Source organism: Lethenteron reissneri, chromosome 10, assembly GCF_015708825.2.
Source record: "Lethenteron reissneri isolate LAM-NWPU_2019-01 chromosome 10, ASM1570882v1, whole genome shotgun sequence".
NCBI classification, from domain to species: domain Eukaryota; kingdom Metazoa; phylum Chordata; class Hyperoartia; order Petromyzontiformes; family Petromyzontidae; genus Lethenteron; species Lethenteron reissneri.
This window is the reverse complement of record NC_083788.1, coordinates 14,568,088-14,587,166: the sequence shown is the minus strand read 5'-3', so window position 1 is coordinate 14,587,166 and position 19,079 is coordinate 14,568,088. Positions and strand designations below refer to the sequence as shown.

The 19,079-nt window shown below is 54.2% G+C and overlaps 1 protein-coding gene across 1 annotated transcript; it reads right to left on the bottom strand.

Moving 5' to 3' along the window:
- Positions 1–2,667: 2,667 nt before the first annotated feature.
- LOC133340999 (protein shisa-9B-like) lies at positions 2,668–18,135 on the bottom strand. Its single transcript, XM_061549578.1, has 4 exons — positions 16,629–18,135; positions 10,927–11,069; positions 10,521–10,643; positions 2,668–9,790 (listed from the first exon to the last, which is right to left on the bottom strand). The coding sequence occupies exons 1-4, from the start codon at positions 17,159–17,161 to the stop codon at positions 9,141–9,143; spliced, it is 1,449 nt and encodes a 482-aa protein (XP_061405562.1). The 5' UTR covers positions 17,162–18,135; the 3' UTR covers positions 2,668–9,140.
- Between the last annotated feature and the right edge of the window lie 944 nt (positions 18,136–19,079).

The window sequence follows — 19,079 nt, the reverse complement described above, 5'->3', positions numbered from 1 at the left end:
GCACACACAACCTGCTGCACGGGCACCCTAACACGCACACATACAGCCTGCTGCACGGGCACCCTAACGCGCACAAACAGCCTGCTGCACGGGCACCCTAACACGCACACAGCCTGCTGCACGGGCACCCTAACGCGCACACACAGCCTGCTGCACGGGCACCCTAACACGCACACAGCCTGCTGCACGGGCACCCTAACGCGCACAAACAGCCTGCTGCACGGGCACCCTAACACGCACACAGCCTGCTGCACGGGCACTCTAACACGCACACAGCCTGCTGCACGGGCACCCTAAGATGCACACACACATCCTGCTGCACGGGCACCCTAACACGCACACACACAGCCTGCTGCACGGCACCCTAACACACACACACAGCCTGCTGCACGGGCACCCTAACACGCACACACACAGCCTGCTGCACGGGCACCCTAACGCGCACACACAGCCTGCTGCACGGGCACCCTAACGCGCACACACAGCCTGCTGCACGGGCACCCTAACGCACACACACAGTCTGCTGCACAGGCACGCTAACGCGCACACACAGCCTGCTGCACGGGCACCCTAACACGCACACACAGCCTGCTGCACGGGCACCCTAACACGCACACACAGCCTGCTGCACGGGCACCCTGACGCGCACACAAAGCCTGCTGCACAGGGCACCCTAACGCGCACACACAGCCTGCTGCACGGGCACCCTAACGCGCACACACAGCCTGCTGCACGGGCAGCCTAACACGCACACACAGCCTGCTGCACGGGCACCCTAACGCGCACACACAGCCTGCTGCACGGGAACCTTAACGCGCACACACAGCCTGCTGCACGGGCACCCTAACGCGCACACACAGCCTGCTGCACGGGCACCCTAACACGCACACACAGCCTGCTGCACGGGCACCCTAACGCGCACACACACAGCCTGCTGCACGGGCACCCTAACACGCACACACAACCTGCTGCACGGGCACCCTAACACGCACACAGCCTGCTGCACGGGCACCCTAACACGCACACACAGCCTGCTGCACGGGCACCCTAACGCACACACACAGCCTGCTGCACGGGCACCTTAACGCACACACACACAGCCTGCTGCACGGGCACCCTAACGCGCACACACAGCCTGCTGCACGAGCACCCTAACGCGCACACACAGCCTGCTGCACGGGCACCCTAACACGCACACACACAGCCTGCTGCACGGGCACCCTAACACGCACACACACAACCTGCTGCACGGGCACGCTAACACGCACACACAACTTGCTGCACGGGCACCCTAACACGCACACACACAGCCTGCTGCACGGGCACCCTAACGCGCACACACAGCTTGCTGCACGGGCACCCTAACACGCACACACAACCTGCTGCACGGGCACCCTAACACGCACACACAGCCTGCTGCACGGGCACCCTAACACGCACACACAGCCTGCTGCACGGCACCCTAACGCGCACACACACAGCCTGCTGCACGGGCACCCTAACACGCACACAACAACCGCTATTCGCCACTAAGTGGCGGTGACGTCACCACGACGCTTGTGCCAGGCCATGTGCACCTTGAGGCCACGTGAAGTGTCGAACGCCCGCTGGCAGGAGGTCACGGGGCAGAGCCAGGTGGCACGGGTCGACTGACTGAGATGACCGAGACGACTGGCTGATGCACCACCTGTGCCCCCTACTGTGCCAACTTGCTGTGCTTTAGCCACCCGGAGCTCCGCTCGTTGTTATGAGCGTCGCTCCTCCGCCCTCCGTTGTTGTTGGAGGGCGACTGCCTCCAACTGCCCAGTAGCGTCCTTCACGAGCCTCCTCCACAGAGGCCGATCTTGACACCGCTGGTACCAGTCATCGGCAAGTCCACTCAGCTCCACGTCCTCCTGTACCACATCACTCCATCTCTTCTCTAGCCCGTGCCGCTCCCGTTTCGCCCACACACAGCCTGCTGCACGGGAACCCTAACACACACACAGCCTGCTGCACGGGCACCCTAACACACACACAGCCTGCTGCACGGGCACCGTAACGCGCGCGCACGGAGGGACACTGCTGCACGACAGCCGAGCTTCCGAGCTTGTGTGTGGCTCGGACAGCTGTTGAAGGGGGGCGGCAGTGTCGGATCACAGGCGGGGGGAGAAATCGCCCCCCTGCCCCCCTTCATCTTGAGACCCTAAACATCTGCACGTTATTGATGTTTGTACACATGTGTGCTGAACTAGTTTCGCATCGTACGTCGCCAACAGTGCTCATCGGAGGTGCGTGGGAAGGACAACAAACTAAACACCAAAAGGTGAATGTGTACATGCTCTTCTTACAAATGTAGGGGCCCTGTCTTTTTTAAGGTTTTACTTTTCTGGACCGCCTCTTGCCGCACCGCAATGGAAGCTGTGGGATCGAGAGGCGGCCCGGGGCGCGTGGCAGCGCTCTTGGAAGACTCGAGCCGGTCGTGAACAGTATCAAGCACCGAGGCCAAAAGGGAGACGCGTGCAATCAACGTGGTTACCACGACCGCCCGCTATGAGATATGGGTCAGAAGCACGCGGTCATTCGCAGAACACGTGGAGCAAAAACTGTAAAGAAGCATTGAGAGAGGAGAGGCGGACGCTTGGAATCACAACGAGACAGAAAGAGGAGATTAGAGGACGTCCGTCATGTTCAGTGCGCAAATAAATAAATAAATGACGCGTCCAGAAGTGTGGGTTGGGCCTGCAGGACGCGCCATGGCTCGAAAGGGCGATGGTCGAGAATAATAACGGGGCGGCACCCAAGGAATGAAACGCGGCATTCGAGAGGTCATCCACGAGGAAATGGGGCGATCACACCAGATGCGTCTATTACACACACACACTACAAGATCAATACCCATGTATTTTACTTGGTTGTCTCTGCTCGGATTTGTAATCGCGTCGTTGCTGCACTTTTACGTTATTTATTTGGTCGTGTTGGTGACCCCCAGGTCACTCTTGCAAATGAGACTCTCCCCTTGTCTCTCGAGCTCCCACCTGGTTACGCAAATGAAACTTGAAACACGAGATCCCGCGTGGCTCTGAGCAGCGTTACCCACGGGGCCAAGCAGCAGCAGCAGCGACCGAATGAAAACATCTTAGCCAGGCGGTGGTGCCTCCACATGCGGCCTGTCGGCCAGCACTGTGGAGGAAACAGCAGCGAGGGTTGGTGGATCACCACACGAATGTCACGAAACTCCCTTCCCTGTGGGCGTTGAGGTGCCACAGCCTGGCTCTGCCAGGGGAATGCGGCACGCCAAAGTGTGGACTCCACTCGTTCCATCTGTACAGGGTAGAATGACGCCCACTCACACGAGGGGATTTTTTCCGGGTGCTCCGGTTTTCTTCCACATCTAAACATCCCTTACTTGGCTGTTGACAGCTTCATATATAGAGGACCACAGAGCTTGGCTGCTGCTCGTATCTGTGGTTCCTCACCCTCCTCATTGAGCCTCTGAGTCGTCCTCTCTTTCAGAGTGACGAGCGAACGCTGTGCGGCGGCGGTGCAGCGTTACAAGTCGACATCATTGCTATTATTCTGAAGCAAACCGCGGGACAGCGATAAAGCAACCCAGGCTCTGATCGCCATAAGACAAAGATCTCTGCATTGTGCTGATAGCGAGCACCCATGGAGGAAGGCACGGCACACCACACCCTGTGTGCCGTCTTTGTCTCCCGAGTGGCGATGTTTACACGCCGCACCAAGTTCTCGTTTGAGCCCGAGTTGACCTGGTGGGGGTTCAGGCCCAGTTCAGATATTTGTCACCGATGTTGGCAGTGAATCAACCTCGAGTCGCCGGGTTCGTAGAGCAGCGCGCTAACCACTGCGCCACCGCTCCCCACACACGCGCACATCGCGGTGTGTATGGACGTACACAAGCACACTGCTGCAGGTGTTCACACACACACCACTCGTTCCCTTCCCCAGACTCTATCGCCACGTCTACCCCGAACCAGTTCCCGTCCAATACAATCGCCGCCCATTCACTCCGCCACTCGCGGCATAGCAACTGTGCGCAGTCGCCATGGGAACCGCCTCCTCCTTCAGTGCTGGGTACCACGGAGCCCCGCCCCTACCCCCTCCCCAACGACCTGGTGGTGATGCTCCTCCGAGATTGCTCACTCCGAGGTTCGACTCGAGTGGTGGTGGGGGTGGGGGGGGGGGGCAAGGTCCAGGGACGAGGCAATGCGGGGGCACGGCGGTCGAGGCGCTGGCTTCTCTTATTGTGAGAATCCACGATCAGGTCGTGGAGTGGCCTCGCTTTATTTCATGAAAACTCAGCAGTTGTAAAAACCTGTCCCATTGCCAACGTTCCAGTCATTTGAACACCTCGCATTAGCTTGGAGGCCAACTTGTACCCAGCCGGCATTGCTAATATTGTTCAATCACCCTCCAAGGTGAATTTCCACATTCCTTGCAGAGTTCTCTGAGTTCGTCTCGGTGGTGTGTGCTCGTTCTGAACATAATTGGTGATTTCAATATTCATGTTGATACACCATCCAAACCTCATGTCTAGCATTTTTTGGCCACCCTTGATTATTTTGGTTTCATCCAGCATGTCAAACAGGTAACGCAATCTGGTGGACATACTTTAGATTTGGTTTGTTCTCTTGGGCTTTCACTATCAGAACTGTCATGGATCCAGGAATCTCAGACCACTCTTTGATATATCCTTGTCCCTTCCTGGTCCTTCTATTAAACATCGAATTTCAGTTCGCAAAATTAAATCGATCACCCCGGCCTCCCTCACAGATGTCCTATCGAGTTCTCCACTAGCTGAGTGCGAACTTCCCGTTGAAGAATCTGCTCAAATATATAACTCTGTTCTGTCAGAGACCCTGGATCATTTGGCTCCCCTCTGAACCCGTTTTATATCTTCCCATCGTCCTTCGCCATGGTACAATGCAAAATTGAGATCGCAAAAAACTACCGTCCGTAAAGCAGAACGTGCTTGGAGAAAGTCCGGCCTCACTATTCATCATCAAATATTTAAATAACTTTATACTTACCATAACAACAGTGTCTTGGCTAAATCCTCCGACATTGCTGGTTGCATTGCAAATAGTGATAACAATCCTCGGGCCTTATTTACCTGTGTCAGTAAACGTTTGAATAAGGAAGCAAATGTAATCTCCCACTCCTCCGCTGCTGCTTTCTGTCCGGTCCAAATTAATGCCTCTTCTGTCTGTTTTCTCTCTTCCCTAATTGCCTCCAGCTCAGTTCGAGGGCACAATTGAGAAACTCATCTCTCTATTTGCCGTCTCTCGACCTACCAACTGTCCACTGGATCCCTTCCCTTCAAAGCTGTTACGGGACCATTCCATTATTCTGAGGCAATTTTCCTTCAGCCTTCTCAACAGGTCCCTCAAAACCAGCACCGTTCCTGACAATTTTAAGATGGCTTCGGTCGCCCCACTTTTTAAAAAGCCGAGTCTTGATCCCGAGCTTCCAGAAAAATTTCGCCCAATATCCAACCTTACGTATGTCTAACATTCTGGAACGAGCTATGGTCACTCTTTTACATCGGCATCTGCTGGCCTCAAACGATCAATTTGACCACTTTCAATCGGGGTTCAGACCTGCGCAAAGCACCGAAACTTTTCTGGTAAGGGTGGGCATTGATTTACTTTTTTCAGCATATAAAGACTGTGTCAGCCTCCTAATTCTGCTAGATCTAAGTGCGGCATTTGACTCCATTGATCACAGGGTTCTCCTTGAGCGACTGGCAGATTCAATGGGGATCTCTGGCATAGCTTTGCTGTGGTTCCACTCTTACTTCAATAATCGTAGATAACTCGTTACAAGGGATGGCTTCAAATCGCCAATTAGATCCTTTCTCTGTGGTGTTCCGCAGGGATCTGAGCTTGGCCCATCACTTTTTAGCATCCACATGGCACCATTGAGTATTCTACTCCAACTTCTTGGTTTATCCTACCATTGCTATGCAGACGATACTCAAATGTATATCCGGTTAGGAACAGACTATGCAACAGCAGCTTCTGCGCTATCTGTATCACCAGCAGATGTGAATTCATGGTTACGCCAACACTTTTGCGACTAAATGCCGACAAGCCATATTCATCAGCTCCCCTCTGGATCTTTCTAAAATTGGTTCGCCTCATTTGTTGATTGATGGTCACGATGTCAGTCCCACACGGAAGGTCAGAAACATTGGTGTTCAGTTTGACCAGTTATTATACGTTGGGGTACATATATCTAAGATGGTTAAAGTATCATTTTTCCACCTAAGAAATATTACCAGAATGCATCACTTCCTGTCACCTGCTGACTTGGAGAGCCTGGTCCATGCTTTTGTGTTATCCCGACTCGACTACTGCAACGCCTCACTGGCTGGGATACCGAGCAAAGCACTGAGCAGACTCCAGCTTGTTCAGAATGCAGCTGCTAGATTGCTCACACCACGCACACCATTAACGTGAGCACATTACACCAGTCCTCTTATCCTTTCATTGGCTATCAGTCAAAATTCGAGTGAATTTTAAGATACTGCTATTAACCTGTAAGGCGTTATAAGGGCTCACCCTGCATTACTTACCGGAACTAACACATTTATATATTCCTTCAAGGTCCTTAAGATCTCCTGTTCTACAACTGCTCAGCACTCCCAGGTCGAGGTTGTGCTCTTTTTGGTGATCGGGCTTTTGTTAGCGTGGTACCCAAGCTATGGAATGCTTTGCCACTTGAAATCAGGAAATTAAAGTCGCTAGATATATTTAAGTCTGTTTTAAAACCCCATCTCTTTAAAGGGGTCTTCCCTCTTTAGTTTGGTCGTTGCCCTGGTTCTTTTTCTTTCCTGCTTTCCATGCAGTGCACATTGGGATCCTAGGATGTAATGCGCATTGTGAATTTTAATTAGTATTAATGCCTCGTGTGTCCGTGGAAGAATGCAGCCCGTGGAGTCACCAAAACACCAGAGATTATATTGCACACCGTCTCGCTCCGCTACCCGGGAGACGCGTAGTGCTTTGCCTCGACACCGCTCGCACCTCTGTCCTCTTCATTTCCGGCTCGCCAGAAATTGTTTCTGTAACCATTATGGAAATTACGCCACCTCTAGACCCTGCAGCCGAGGCGAATCGGTCAGCGACAAATTGCCAGCGTTCCCCACGGCCGTGTCGGGCCCAGGCACGGCTCGGAGAGGGGTCCGCTTGCCTCGCCGGGCCTGCTGTTCACACAGACGCACGGCTTGAATGTTTTTAGCGAGTAGTATTAGCTTGGAATGGACAAAAACCCCAACATTTTCCATGTAATTTCACTAGTGTATGACTGTAATTATAAATATATGGAAGCGTGGACATCACACGGTCTTACAAAATACCCACTGAAGTCGTGTACACATTACGAGTGCGTTCCATAAAAAGCTTACGTATGTATGTATGATTACACAATCACAGGGCTCATGCACATTTCGAATTGTAGACGAGAGTTATTAATATTAACATTACAACGTCAAAAAACGATTGGGTTGTAGTGGTGGGGAATGCAGCTGTGCTTACCACCGACACAGGGGCCCACACGGCCCAGGCCCCCACTGCGTGGACGCGGGTGAATTGGGCAGGCTTGGGGCGTCACGTGTCGTGTTGATCGACAAAAATACCTGCAACACCTGGGGGGCCGAATATTGAGTATGGCGCGTGTGGCGGCCCCCAGCCACCGCACGTGCACAAGCAGCCCTTGTATCGGCGCTGCCGAGGGGGGCGCCTGCCTACGGCAAGCGGGGACGGGCGAAGGAGGAGAACTGACACTGTGAGAGCGAGCCCAACGATGGGGGCGAGAGTTGCTCCGACTCCTCCATGCAGGAGACTTTGGCTGGAGAGGGGAGCGCTACTGGTCACGTTGGGTTTGGAGGGCCCACTGCCCGGGCTGCGGCCTACACCTTGGTTTGCTCCAGCCTCCTCGTGAAGTTCACTCGGCACGGCCTCCTCTTGATTTGAAGTTTAAGATGCACGACACGGTGGTTGTGGGGGCAGATGGCCCAGTTATGGCCGAGACTCGAGGATTTCCATGTGGTACCGGAACAGAAAGTGTCGGGATTGGATCCCCAGACCGGTAAATCAATGGATAGCTTCAAATCATAGAAAAACCTCTGGAACTAAATACCGACATATCTCATTGAAAACTAATACACTGACGGAAAAGCCGTCGGAAACTCAGACTACTGAAAACGCCAAAGGAAAATCCAGCGAATTATGGAAAAGGCAAGAAATGTGAGGAAAATCTTAAAATAGACGGAAACCCCACAGAGTATAAATCCACTGGCACACTCGGCCGCTAACATCGACGTGTGGCCGCTGCGTTATTGCTAATGTTATTGCAGCGTCCCCATCAAGTGCCACGATTCATTACGTTTAGGGAGAGCGGCCTCCGCTAGAAGCTCCTTCTCACCATTGTCCAAAAAGGACAAGCGGTTGAATCGGACGCACGCGAGCGATGGATATAAAACGATGACGATCTCGGAGAAATTCACGGTAACATCAACTTTTCTTCTTTGCCACCAAAGACGACGCGTGTGATTAAAATCCAGTGCTGGCTGTGATTGTGGCCTGGGCTAGTTGGGCACGTGCCGCCCCTGCAGGGCCCAGAGATGCATCCTGCACAACGCAGCGCGCGTCCACGACCGACGGTGCGGCCCGCGGACCGGCCTCGTGGGTTCGGCCCGGGGTTGCCACGGTGGCCCCCAGGTGTTTCGTTCCGCCGATCGTTCCCTCGACAAAGATGAACAAGGTCGCGAAGAACGCGCGACACACGTCGCCGCACACACCCCGCTCATCCGAACCACGACCCGAACATGTAAACTGTGTACGAATCACGACACACAACCCGGGGACACACGCCGCGCTCCATGGCAATCCACAACCTCTGCTCCGCGCGGGGCTCTGCGGGGAGCGACCAGGGCAGCCAGGGTCACTGTGAGGCCGCACACCCTCGTCCGCAGGGACATGGGGCCGGGGCAGTGGGGCCACCAGCAGCACCGTTGCACGCGCCGCTCGCACGCGAACCCGCACAGCACACGCCACGGTGGGAGACTGCAGGGGCCCATCGGCAGGAACGTGGGGCAACTTGCATTCGCCTTGCAGACGAGACGAGGTCAGCGCCGTTCACACCGTCACCTCGGTCTTGCTGAGCGTCGTCTGCGAGGGTCTGAGCGCGCTCTGCTGGCGCTGGTGATGGCGGCCGCTCCCGCTGCCGCTCGTCGGGATCCTGTCGAGGGTGCTGTGGTAGCGCAGGGGCCCAGGCCAAGTGTCCTGCTGGGACAGCTGCCCCCGCACCCCGGGGCCCCCAGGACCCTGCTGCTGCTGCTGTTGCCCCCGCGTGTGGTGGTGCTGGAGGGTGTGGTGGTGCTGCTGCTGCTGATGGTACTGTGGCTGGTGATGCTCGTGCTGGCTCTGGTGTTGGCTCTGCTGGTGCTGCGGCGGCTCGTGTTCGTGTGGGTGGTGGTGCTGCTGCTGCTGGTGCAGCGCCTGGGAGCCCGAGCGCGACACGGAGTCCCCCTCGCCGCGGGGGAGGGAGCGCTCCCTGGCGGGGCTCGCCCACGCGCCGGGGTGCGAGTGCATCTTGGTCATGCGGCTCTTGGCCCCTGCCAGCTCGTCCTCGTCCCCGCGGCCGCCCCCCTTGCCGCTCGCCTCGCTCGCCTGGCGCGACGTGCTCGCTTTGACGGGGCTGGCAGAGCGCAGGGGCAGGGAGGTTGGCGGCCCCGCGTCAGAGGAGAAGTGAATCTTCCCCAAGTGATCCAGGAGCCCGGACTTCTCTGCAATAGCACGGACACGGGGGGCAGGGTGGGGGACGGCACACCCGCTTATGAGAGACACCCAGATGGACCCCAGTCAGCATTGGTGGATTCATCATCCATCCCCACGTTGAAACCGACGAAAATTGCTGTGAATTGGATTTATATTCAAGAATCCATTTCCGAAATTTCACATTTGAGCATCTCTACCACTCTGTCACGTCCAAATCAAATCTCGACACGAGGTAATTCCTCCCCTCCACAAATCATTTTGGGTGATGTCTACATCCGTGTATTTCATCCAGCGAGTTCCATCTCAAATTCTGTCCAGAATTCGATGGATCTCCCCACCAATCTTATCTCCCGCTCACTCCCATAGCCACTCTCCAACATCACTTCGAACACCAAGTCCATCGTTCTCGCCACCATCGTACCCATCACTTTGTGACTCCCTCCCTAGGCCACCTCCTAGATCCAAAATCTCCTTCAGCCCCACCAGAGACATGTCTCCACCGCTCTGCTGACCCCTCCATTCTGTCACCTGATTCCAGCTTCAAAGAGACCCACCAATCCTCCCGTCGAGCAAACATCCCGACACCCGCGCTCCCCAACCGTCTTGTCTCCACCGCCGTGCTGCCATCCACTCAAACCCAGCTCCGTGTTGCTTCCCTGCGCGTTGGGGACGGAGCGCCCGGCCAGCAAAGTGAGACATGGTCACGTGGACCCAAATCTTTGGGAAGGGCATCCTCACCAATTCGTTTCGGAAGGGAGGGATGTCGGCCTCCCTCTGCCTGATTGGCTGCCTCGTAGGTGGGCGGAGCTTCCGAGGCCAGGTGCGGCTGTGAATGAAAGATGGTCTTGAGCTGGGGCTGATCTAGGAATGAAGAGAGGACGGAGAAAACACAGCGAATCAGTCACGGGGAACACGGTGAATCGGTCACAAGGAACACGAACAGGCAGTCACGGGGAACAGGGTGAATGAGTCACGAGGAATATAGCGTATCAATCATTGGAATCAACCACGAGGTACATTGCTAATCAGTCATGGAGAATTAGTCACGTGCATGGTGAATGTGTGCATGGTGAGTGTCCGTGGCGTGGTGAGCATGGTGCGTGGTGTACGTGGTGAGTATGGTGAGTGAGCGTGGTGAGTGTACCCAGGCTGGGCCTCGCTCCGTGCATGAACCCGGCCTCCATGGAGGAGGCCCGGGGGGGCAGCATGGAGGGGAACCCCGGGGTGGAGCCGCTGTCCGTGGGCAGCGCCAGTCCACTCTCTTGGCGTGCAGACACGTCCAGCAGCCTGGGCGAGGGGGCAGGGGAAAGAATGGGGAGCAGGCGAGATAGGAAAGGAAGAGAGGGAGGGGGCAGGAGAGAGAGGGGGGGGGGGGCTGACTCCTCTCCTCCAGCTGGATCGGGGAGTGCAATGGGGACGATCGCTCACCCCCCCCCCCCGTCACTCACCATTCATCTCGTCACATCACCCTCGCTCACCCCATCGCATTCACGTGCCTCACCCTCACCCCTCACCCTGCAGCCCCGGTGCCTCACACGGGGACGGGTTGAGACATTGGGACCATTCCCCAGGTAGCATCACAACATAGGCGCGCGCTGATTGCTGTCCGCATGCACTGCAGTGCACGCACACAGACACGCTGAGCCAAAGAAGCTGCCTGGCCTGTCTGCACATGTATGCCCTCCCTTCTCTATGGATGCGAATCGTGGTGCCCTTCAAAGGAACATACTTCAGGCTGGCCTGCCTACGATCCATCCGGAGTTTAACCAGCCTGGATTATATGAGGAGCAGCGCAAGTCTCGAAAGCTCTGGACACATTCCCGGCTGTGAGTTTCTCAGGCAGGCGATGCTGCGTTGGCTGGGTAATGGAGCACGCCAGCCCAGCCAACACATGCCCAAGCAGCTGCTGTTTGGCCAGATCAGAGCTCGGCAACCTGCAGGACTGCCTCGTGACGTTATTCATATTCACTGGGGCTCTTGAAATATTGAGTTCTTACCGAATTGGATTTTTTTTATGCAACGGTTTTACTTAACTTGATTCCTCTGTTTGTCGTGGTCAAATCTTGTAATCAACATTTAGTCCACTTCCCGTTGTCCAATCGATTCCACATTTGCCCACGTGCTCAGATCCGGTGACAATGTATGCCTGTATCAAAATCGGCATCAATTAATCAATTAATTCGCTGCTTTAAAGCAATTCACATTTTGTATGGAGACCTTATTATTTATAAATATTAAAAAAACGCCAGCGGTCCCTAAACTGTGGAATCGGCTCGCACAAGAAGCAGGCGCCGCGTGCCTCAGGCGCCATTGACGTTCTTCTCGGCCGTGAGTTAAACGAAGTTGTTAATAAAACCGTTTGTTTAAAAAAAACTTTTTTAACGAGTTTATTTTCTTGTTATTTTGGTTGCCGACCCCTGGGCCAGATAGGGGCTAAAGGGGCGCGGCGCGGGCTAGAGAGGAGATCGAATGATGTGCTAAGGAAGGACCTGGAGCTGATTGGACTTGCAGATGACTGGTTCCAGCGACTTTAAGATCGACCTCTGTGGAGGAGGATCGTGAAGGACATTACTGGGCAGTTGGAGGCAGTCGCTCTCCGACAACAATGGAGGACAGAGTAACGACGCTCACAACAACTAACGTAGCGTTGGGCGGCTAAAACACATAAAGTTCACACAGTAGGGAGCACAAGTGGTACATCTGCCAGTCATTTCAGTCAACCCATGGCACCTGGGTCTGCCCCGTGACCTCCTTCCAGCGAGCCTTCCACCTCTCACGTGGCCTCAACGTCCACCTAGCCTGGCACAAGCATCGCGGGGACGTCATCGCCACTTATTGGCGAATGGCAGCTGTTGTACGTGTGTGTACACGTGTGAGTGTGTGTGCACGTGTGAGTGTGTGTACACGTGGGGGGAGCAGTGGTGTAGTCGTTAGCGCGTTGTGCTACGAACCCGGCAACCCAGGTTCTATTCCCGCTCACTGTCTACACAAATGATGATAACACTGTGCAACAATTGTATTTGTTCCTTGGTAGTAAGTGTTATTTCCTAATTGCGTATGCCTCAAACGTACAGAAAATGGCTATTATTCCCCACAAACTTTGCCTTTGTGACCAGGACAGTGATATTTAGAAATGTAACTTTTCCAGAGCATTCTAGATAGATTCAGTGCCGAGTAAACTTGGAGTAACTTCTAAAACATTCTAGAACTTTCCAGTAATATTAATAGCAGCATAATTACAGGGGCCTTAAGCCCACCAGTTCAGTTTAGTTCCAGCTGCCTAAGTGGATAAATATCTGCATTTGTATGCGATGGCATTAAGAGGCTGCAAACATCCGGCAGATGCATTTTGCTATGTCTGCGGCCAATTTATCAAGACAAAGCGAAAAAGTACTCTGTGGAAGCATCTGCAAAGATGTGTGATGTCTACAAGGCATATATCGGCATGCCTGTCGGGGATCAAGACAAACCCTGGACACCTCATTTCACCTGCGAGCAATGCAAATATCTGTGGCATTGTCCTTAAAACGGATTGGTCCACACCAGAGACGGCTTTCTTTTGAGCCCCGTCTGGACTTCGAACGCCGCTACCAAGGACAGCATAACGAGAACATGATGGGAGACGACATTTGGGGGCTGATTCGTGAAAGTGATTTACAATATAATCGTAAATCTCGAAAAACTACTAACTTCTAAATGTTTTGTCGTAATTTTTCTATTAATTTAGTATAAATACATATTAATTTTTATTCATGTTGTTTTCTGCCTTTATGTGAACGAAAATACACTAATTCGCCCGTTTTCTCATTAAATAATAAGTAATATTTAAAAATACTTTTTTTTAAATGAAATGTACCGTACGAGTGTAGTGGTGATAACTACTCGCTGTTCGCAAGCTGTGAGAGAGCGGATCGTAAACAAGGTTTTCCCGCTCAATAAAACGGTCAGGGTCAAATGGGGTGAGGTAGGATTGGGAAGGACCAATCGGAGGGTTCCACAAGGTGGCCGGGGATTGGACAACCCGGCCACGAACAGGTATAACAGCCGGAGCGCTGAGAGCTCTTGGCCAGTTCTGCTACACGAAGACACAAGTCGGCCGAAGACATCTAGGACCCTGGACCAAACCTTCCAGCCCTCGTCACGGCTGGGGCTCAGAGTAACCAGTGGTCAGGGGAGATAGGGCCTGGATAGGGCCCTGGCTCCCAGCCTTCCCACCCTTGTGACGGCGAAGGTCCTGAGCGACCAGAGGTCGGGGACCCGCCGGGCCAGCGGCGGGTCAGTGTGCCTCCCCTAGGTCCCAGCCGGAGGACGCTGGGCTAGCGGGGAGATTAGATAGACAGCAAGTCCGGAGGCTGTACCTTCGTAGAATATGAGCGAAGTGTGAGTGAGCTGTGCAGGGTCAGGAGGCTACCTCCTCATGTTAACGGGTAAGGGGACCGTATAACCCTTGTGTGTTAGCGACTGTAATTAAGACAATAAACAGTGTGTGCCATAAAGAAGTTTATTAGTCTGTCCTTTACAACACTACACTAGTAATGGCAAAACTCCACGACTCCAGAAAGTGGCCCCGAAGCTTGCCATAACGTAAGGGACCGTGGTGATTTACAGCCAACGTGAGTTGAGCGTGGACAATTAGACCCAAGCAGAATTATAACATATAAAAAATATGGTTTAAAATGATTATTTTTAATGATAGAATATAGTATTGTCATGAGTATGATATGTAAACTCTGACTTTAACACAGCCACTTCCGTGACCAGTTACATGCTAATTCCTCACATTAACATCATGCTAATCTCCCAGTTACATGCTAATTTATGACTTTCACATCCTGCTAATTATCTCACATTAACACAGCGTATTTCGATTTAAAGCTTTCGTGACTGCAGGGATTCATCTTCTTGGTTCTTTCGGTAAAGTCACGTAGAAGGGAAGTAATAAAATAATAAAAATATTTTATTACTTCCCTTCTACGTGACTTTACCGAGAAGATAACACAGCGTATTCAATGCTAAATTCTTCTGTTGATATGTAAACTCCTTTGTCAAGGCGCTCTTCTCCCACCCAGCTTAAAATACGCTGCCAAGCTTAGCAGTGTTCATTGGAGCTCTGTCTTCACCTGAGGACGGCTGCTTGCGTTGTGGCCGAAACGTCGTGAGAATTTTATTTTATTGTTTTATTTTTTAATTTTTTTATTTCTCTTCTACGTGACTTTACCGAAAGAACCAAGAAGATGAATCCCTGCAGTCACGAAAGCTTTAAATTGAAATTCATACCAAGTTTGCAGTCGATAGCACATTGGGAAGTGGGTTAAAATTTAGTTACAAGATTTGATGATTTGACAACAACAGAGTGAGTGAATAGAAAGTGTGTTAAACGATTGTTTAAAAATATATTTTTATGATAGAATATAGTATTGTCCTCAGTAAGACATACTGTAAGTATACGAAGTTTGCAGTCGATACCACATTGGGAAGTGGGTTAAAATTGAGTTACAAGATTTGAGGATACGATAACAACAACAGACAGAGTTAAATAAAAGCGTGTAAATTTCGATTTAAAGCTTTCGTGACTGCAGGGATTCATCTTCTTGGTTCTTTCGGTAAAGTCACGTAGAAGGGAAGTAATAAAATAATTAAAATAAAACATAATAAAAATAAACGTCGTGAGAATTATTTTATTTTATTATGTTTTATTTTTATTATTTTATTACTTCCCTTCTACGTAACTTTACCGAAAGAACCAAGAAAAAAGCGTGTAAATTAGTTACATTTCAAAATATCACTGTCCTGGTCACAAAAGCAAAGTTTGTGGGGAATAATAGTCATTTTCTATATTGTTTAGGCATAAGCAATTACGAAATAACACTTACTACCCAGCAACACAAATTTTACATCGTGTTGTTATCTGAACTGGTCCTGGGTGTCCCTCAGGTCGACTCAACCTCAAATGAGGACCTGCTCCGGTGTGTAAACATCGTTAATGGGGAGACAAAGGCGGTCGGGCGTGGTGCTGGCCACCCACCCCCTCGTGTTCCGTGCCAGACTTCATAGGCGCTGGCTAAAAGCACAAGGGAGATTGTTGTCTTTGTGTGTAGACGTGTGTGTGTGTACACGTGTGTGTGTACACGTATGTGTGTGTGTACACGTGTGAAGGGAGTGTGAGTGTAACATGCTACTCCTGGCATCGGAGTCTCGAAGATGAACACGGAGACTTCATTCATCATCATCCTCAACCACAGAATAACGACAACCACAATAACCACAACACCTGCAATCTCCACAAGGACAACCGCAACCTCCATACTCACAACAACATACACAATAATAAGCGCAACTACCATACCAAGGCAACAACAACAATAACCACAAACACGAGGCCACTCGGGGTCAGTTCAAAATTGAGCCACCTCGGGTCCTCAAAAGCCATCAATGACCCCAACCCCCACTCACTGACCTTTGGTTCTTTCGGTAAAGTGACGTAGAAAATAAAATAACATCATAGAATACGACGTTTCGATTGCAACACAAGCAACTATCATCAGGTAAGAATTAATTAGAAAAAACAAACATAGTAAACTTAGAAGCACAATGCAACACAACACAGAGAGCCATCCAACACAACAGCCAGCACCCCACCACCTGTGTTGCAATCGAAACGTCGTATTCTATGGTATTATTTTATTTTCTACGTCACTTTACCGAAAGAACCAAGAGTAATTCCTGCAGTGACGAAAGCTTCGAATCTGGTTTGAACCCCAAACCCCACACAAAGAAACCCCGAGCCCTCCACACAGACACCCAAGCGCCCCCACGGGCCCCCTCCCGTGTGGTCCCGTCTCCTACCTGCAGTGTCCGCCCGGCTCCCCAGGGGGCTGCGCGGGCAGCAGCCCCCCCGCGGGCTTGTAGAGGCCGACGTCGGTGAAGATGCCCGCCAGCAGCATGAAGGCGACGATGCCGCACACCGAGTACACCACCATGTGCGTCTTGTCGCGCGTCGGGCCGAAGGGCCCCACGACGTCTGGGGGCCCCGTGGAGTCGTTGGCGAGGCGCGGGGTCTCGTTCTTGACGCACTGCGTCTGGTTGAGGCGCGCGCTCGGCTCCTTGCAGCAGTAGCGGAACCCGCACGAGCCGCAGCAGATGAAGTAGGGAGGCATGTGGCACACGAACGGGGGGTCGAACTGGCCCATCACGTCGTAGTAGCCGCGGCACTGCTCCGGCGTCTGCTTACGCGGCGGCGACGGCTCCGCCGTGGCACCGGGGGGCCGCGGGGCCGAAGCGGCGCCTCCGTTGGGGGCCCACGCGCTGGGCCCCCTCGCCGCCGCGACCCCCAAAAGCAGCGGGACGAGGCGGGCGAGGAGCCAGCGCGACCCTCGCATGGCGCCACGAACTCCTCTCCCCCCACCCTCGATCACCCCCACCCCCCCTCGAGTGGGGGGGGCGGGGTGGGGAGAGACCCTGGTCCTGAAAACACTGACCCTCAGTGACCCCCTCCCTTGTCTCGGTTGTCGTCACGGTCCCCTCCTCGTCCTCCTCCTCGTCGACTTCCTCCGAACGAACGAACACGCGAAATCCCAGTTCCTCCGCCCGAACCCTGCTCGGGTCCCCGTCGCAGGGTCCCAAGTTGCTGAGGTCCTGGGGGTCCTGGGGTTCCCCCCCCCCCCCACCCCGGATCGTCCCGCTGTGATGAGCGCGACGCCGCGCTCCTTACCTCGCGGCCCTGAGCGGCGCGGGCAGCCGAGATGCGGGTACCCCCCCTCCTCGAGCGCGTGAACCCGCGGAGCGCAGCAGCAGCAGCGCGGAGGCAGCGCGCGCAGAGCGAGCGGCTCCCCGTGGCCACTCGAGGCGCGGGGAGACGGGACGAGTCTCGTGGAGATGGAGCCGAGTTTGGAGCGCGACGCGGAGCTGCAAAGCGCAGGGATGAACTGGTGAGATGTCGAGAAAATAAACTACGGTTCTGTGAAGGAGTGACCTCGTGAGATACGGAGAAGATAAATTATGATGATGTGAAGAAAGGTGTGTCATGGCAAAATCCGGTTATCCTGGGCGTGTGCTCGTCCATAGAAGGATTTATGGAACAAGAATCGAGGGAACAGCGATTCCGTCCACAGAAGCAATTGGGATCCCGTGCTATTTGCCATGCTCGCTCGACCCCTTGCTCAAACCCACGCGTAGAGACGGCACGATCCACGTGGAGATGGAGCCGCGCCGCTCCCCGTGGAGATGGAGCCGAGGCGCTCCCCGTGGAGATGGAGCCGAGGCGCTCCCTGTGGAGATGGAGCCGAGGCGCTCCCCGTGGAGATGGAGCCGAGTTTGCGGCGCGCGCGAGATGAATGGACGCGCGGCTGCTGCGTGCGGCGCTCTCCGCGAGTGGAGCGGAGGTGGGGGCGGCGCCTGCCGAGCGTGGTCCGCGATGCTGAATTGGGGGGGGGGGGGGTGAACGAGGGGCACCCTAACACGCACACATAGCCTGCTGCACGGGCACCGTAACGCGCACACACAGCCTGCTGCACGGGCACCGTAACGCGCACACACAGCCTGCTGCACGGGCACCGTAACGCGCACACACAGCCTGCTGCACGGGCACCGTTACGCGCACACACAGCCTGCTGCACGGGCACCGTAACGCGCACACACAGCCTGCTGCACGGGCACCGTTACGCGCACACACAGCCTGCTGCACAGGCACCGTAACGCGCACACACAGCCTGCTGCACGGGCACCGTAACGCGCACACACAGCCTGCTGCACGGGCACCGTAACGCGCACACACAGCCTGCTGCACGGGCACCGTAACGCGCACACACAGCCTGCTGCACGGGCACCGTTACGCGCACACACACAGGCTGCTGCACGGGCACCGTTACGCGCACACACAGCCTGCTGCACGGGCACCGTTACGCGCACACACAGCCTGCTGCACGGGCACCGTTACGCGCACACACAGCCTGCTGCACGGGCACCGTAACGCGCACACACAGCCTGCTGCACGGGCACCGTAACGCGCACACACAGCCTGCTGCACGGGCACCGTAACGCGCACACACAGCCTGCTGCACGGGCACCGTTACGCGCACACACAGCCTGCTGCACGGGCACCGTAACGCGCACACACAGCCTGCTGCACGGGCACCGTAACGCGCACACACAGCCTGCTGCACGGGCACCGTAACGCGCACACACAGCCTGCTGCACGGGCACCGTTACGCGCACACACAGCCTGCTGCACGGGCACCGTAACGCGCACACACACAGCCTGCTGCACGGGCACCGTAACGCGCACACACAGCCTGCTGC